The sequence below is a fragment of the Otolemur garnettii genome, unplaced genomic scaffold, assembly GCF_000181295.1.
Source record: "Otolemur garnettii isolate 467f Iridium unplaced genomic scaffold, OtoGar3 scaffold00132, whole genome shotgun sequence".
Classification (NCBI taxonomy): Eukaryota; Metazoa; Chordata; class Mammalia; order Primates; family Galagidae; genus Otolemur; species Otolemur garnettii.
Genome location: NW_003852527.1, coordinates 4,870,854 through 4,872,375, shown reverse-complemented (window position 1 = coordinate 4,872,375; position 1,522 = coordinate 4,870,854). Strand labels below are relative to the sequence as shown.

Below are 1,522 nucleotides of genomic sequence, written 5' to 3'. Positions count from 1 at the left end.
TTATTTCATGGAGCTAATCTTCCTCATAAGAGAAATAAGACTCTAGAGCACATGATAACAATTCCACAGCCTTTATAATGCCCAAATTTATTCTTTTTGTAAAAAAGAAGAAATAGTAATTACCCCCAGTAATGTCTCCCCACGTGTCTCCCCAAAATGTGCATGGCTCTGGGCCCGTGTAAAAATTAACACGATTCTCTATGCAAAGGGACCTGCTCAAATCGACTAGCTAGAGAAGAAAGGATGCTAATTATAGACACAGGTACATCGTTTCTTTGCACCGGCTCCCCAAATAAATGGAAGTCGATAGAAAAGTGGTTAATTTGATTATTACTGCACGGAAGCATTAGGGGTAATGCAAACAGAGACGAGAGTAGGTCTTCATTAACTCTGCACTCCTCCTTAATCCCGCCCGCACCCCTGGGGAGCCCCACAGCCACCCTGGAGGCGCTCGGGACCCGCGAGCCGCGCAGGACACCAGCCCGCGGCGCCCGGCGGCGACACTTCCGGCCCGCCCCGCGCCGCGCGTTCGGGTTCCGCGTCGGGGCGGGGTCTCTTGTCCCTCTGCGCGGCCCGTCCCGCCCCGCCTCGCCTCCCGGCTGACGTGTCTGCGGTTCCTCAGCGTCTCTGCTAGTCGGGCCGTGATGGCGGACGCCTGGGAAGAGATCAGGCGGTTGGCTGCCGATTTCCAGCGGGCTCAGTTCGCCGAGGCCACGCAGAGGTGCCCGACCCTCCCCTCCCTCTCCAGCGTGGAGCCCACATTAGGCCCCGAGCGGAGATGAACGGATCTGGGACCGTAGATTCCTGGACCCCAGACCTTTCCCCTCCCTGTCACCGGCCCCACATCCTCCCTCTGCTCCCACCCTGGACCGCAATTCCGAGTCTGTTCTCGGTGGGGAAACCTGCAGCTCCCAGTAATCACCCCATCCCCGCCCCAGCGTGGTGCTGGTGCTCCCCGGCCGTACCGTGGCGGAGGCTGGTGACTCCTGGCTCAGTGTTCTGATTCTTCCTCACCCACCTGCCACAAAGTCTGTGTGGCATCCTGCCTATCATACTCGTTATGAGCTAAAATAAGTTTGAAAGGAGAAACTTACCCTCAAATACCGTACTTTGCAAATAGTATGTTGACCCTTTAAAATTGTTTTCCTTTTCGTCTTCCATAACAGACCCTGACGCCATCTGTCATTTTTAGGGGTGCGGGTCACTAACCTTTGAGGGATGTGTCCGGAGGACCCTGAATCTGCTTTTTCATACTATAGAACATATATAATGCTAACGGAATCTTTTTTTACCGGTTGACTTGCTTACCTGAGAGTTTTTATTCCTTTCGGGCCTGAAGACAGCAGTCCTTTGATGTTGTATTTTGTAGCAATGACAGCAAACTAGGGTACAGTAAACGCGTGGGTGACCAACAGTAGTAGTTATGATTTTGCTAGGCCAGACCCCTGCCTGCCTGCCTCCCTGCAGACTAAGTGTATGAGTGAGGCAATGATGCACTTAACTTAAAAGAAAGTTTTGAGTA

General features: G+C 52.9%; 1 protein-coding gene across 1 annotated transcript in view; it reads left to right on the top strand.

Moving 5' to 3' along the window:
• The first annotated feature begins 595 nt into the window (after nt 1-595).
• Nucleotides 596-1,522, top strand: part of UFL1 (UFM1 specific ligase 1) — a 30,419-nt gene continuing 29,492 nt past the window's right edge. The window contains exon 1 of the mRNA XM_023518229.1: nt 596-721. Coding sequence (XP_023373997.1) covers nt 645-721 — 77 coding nt within the window. The 5' untranslated portion in view covers nt 596-644. The remainder of the gene's footprint in view (nt 722-1,522) is intronic.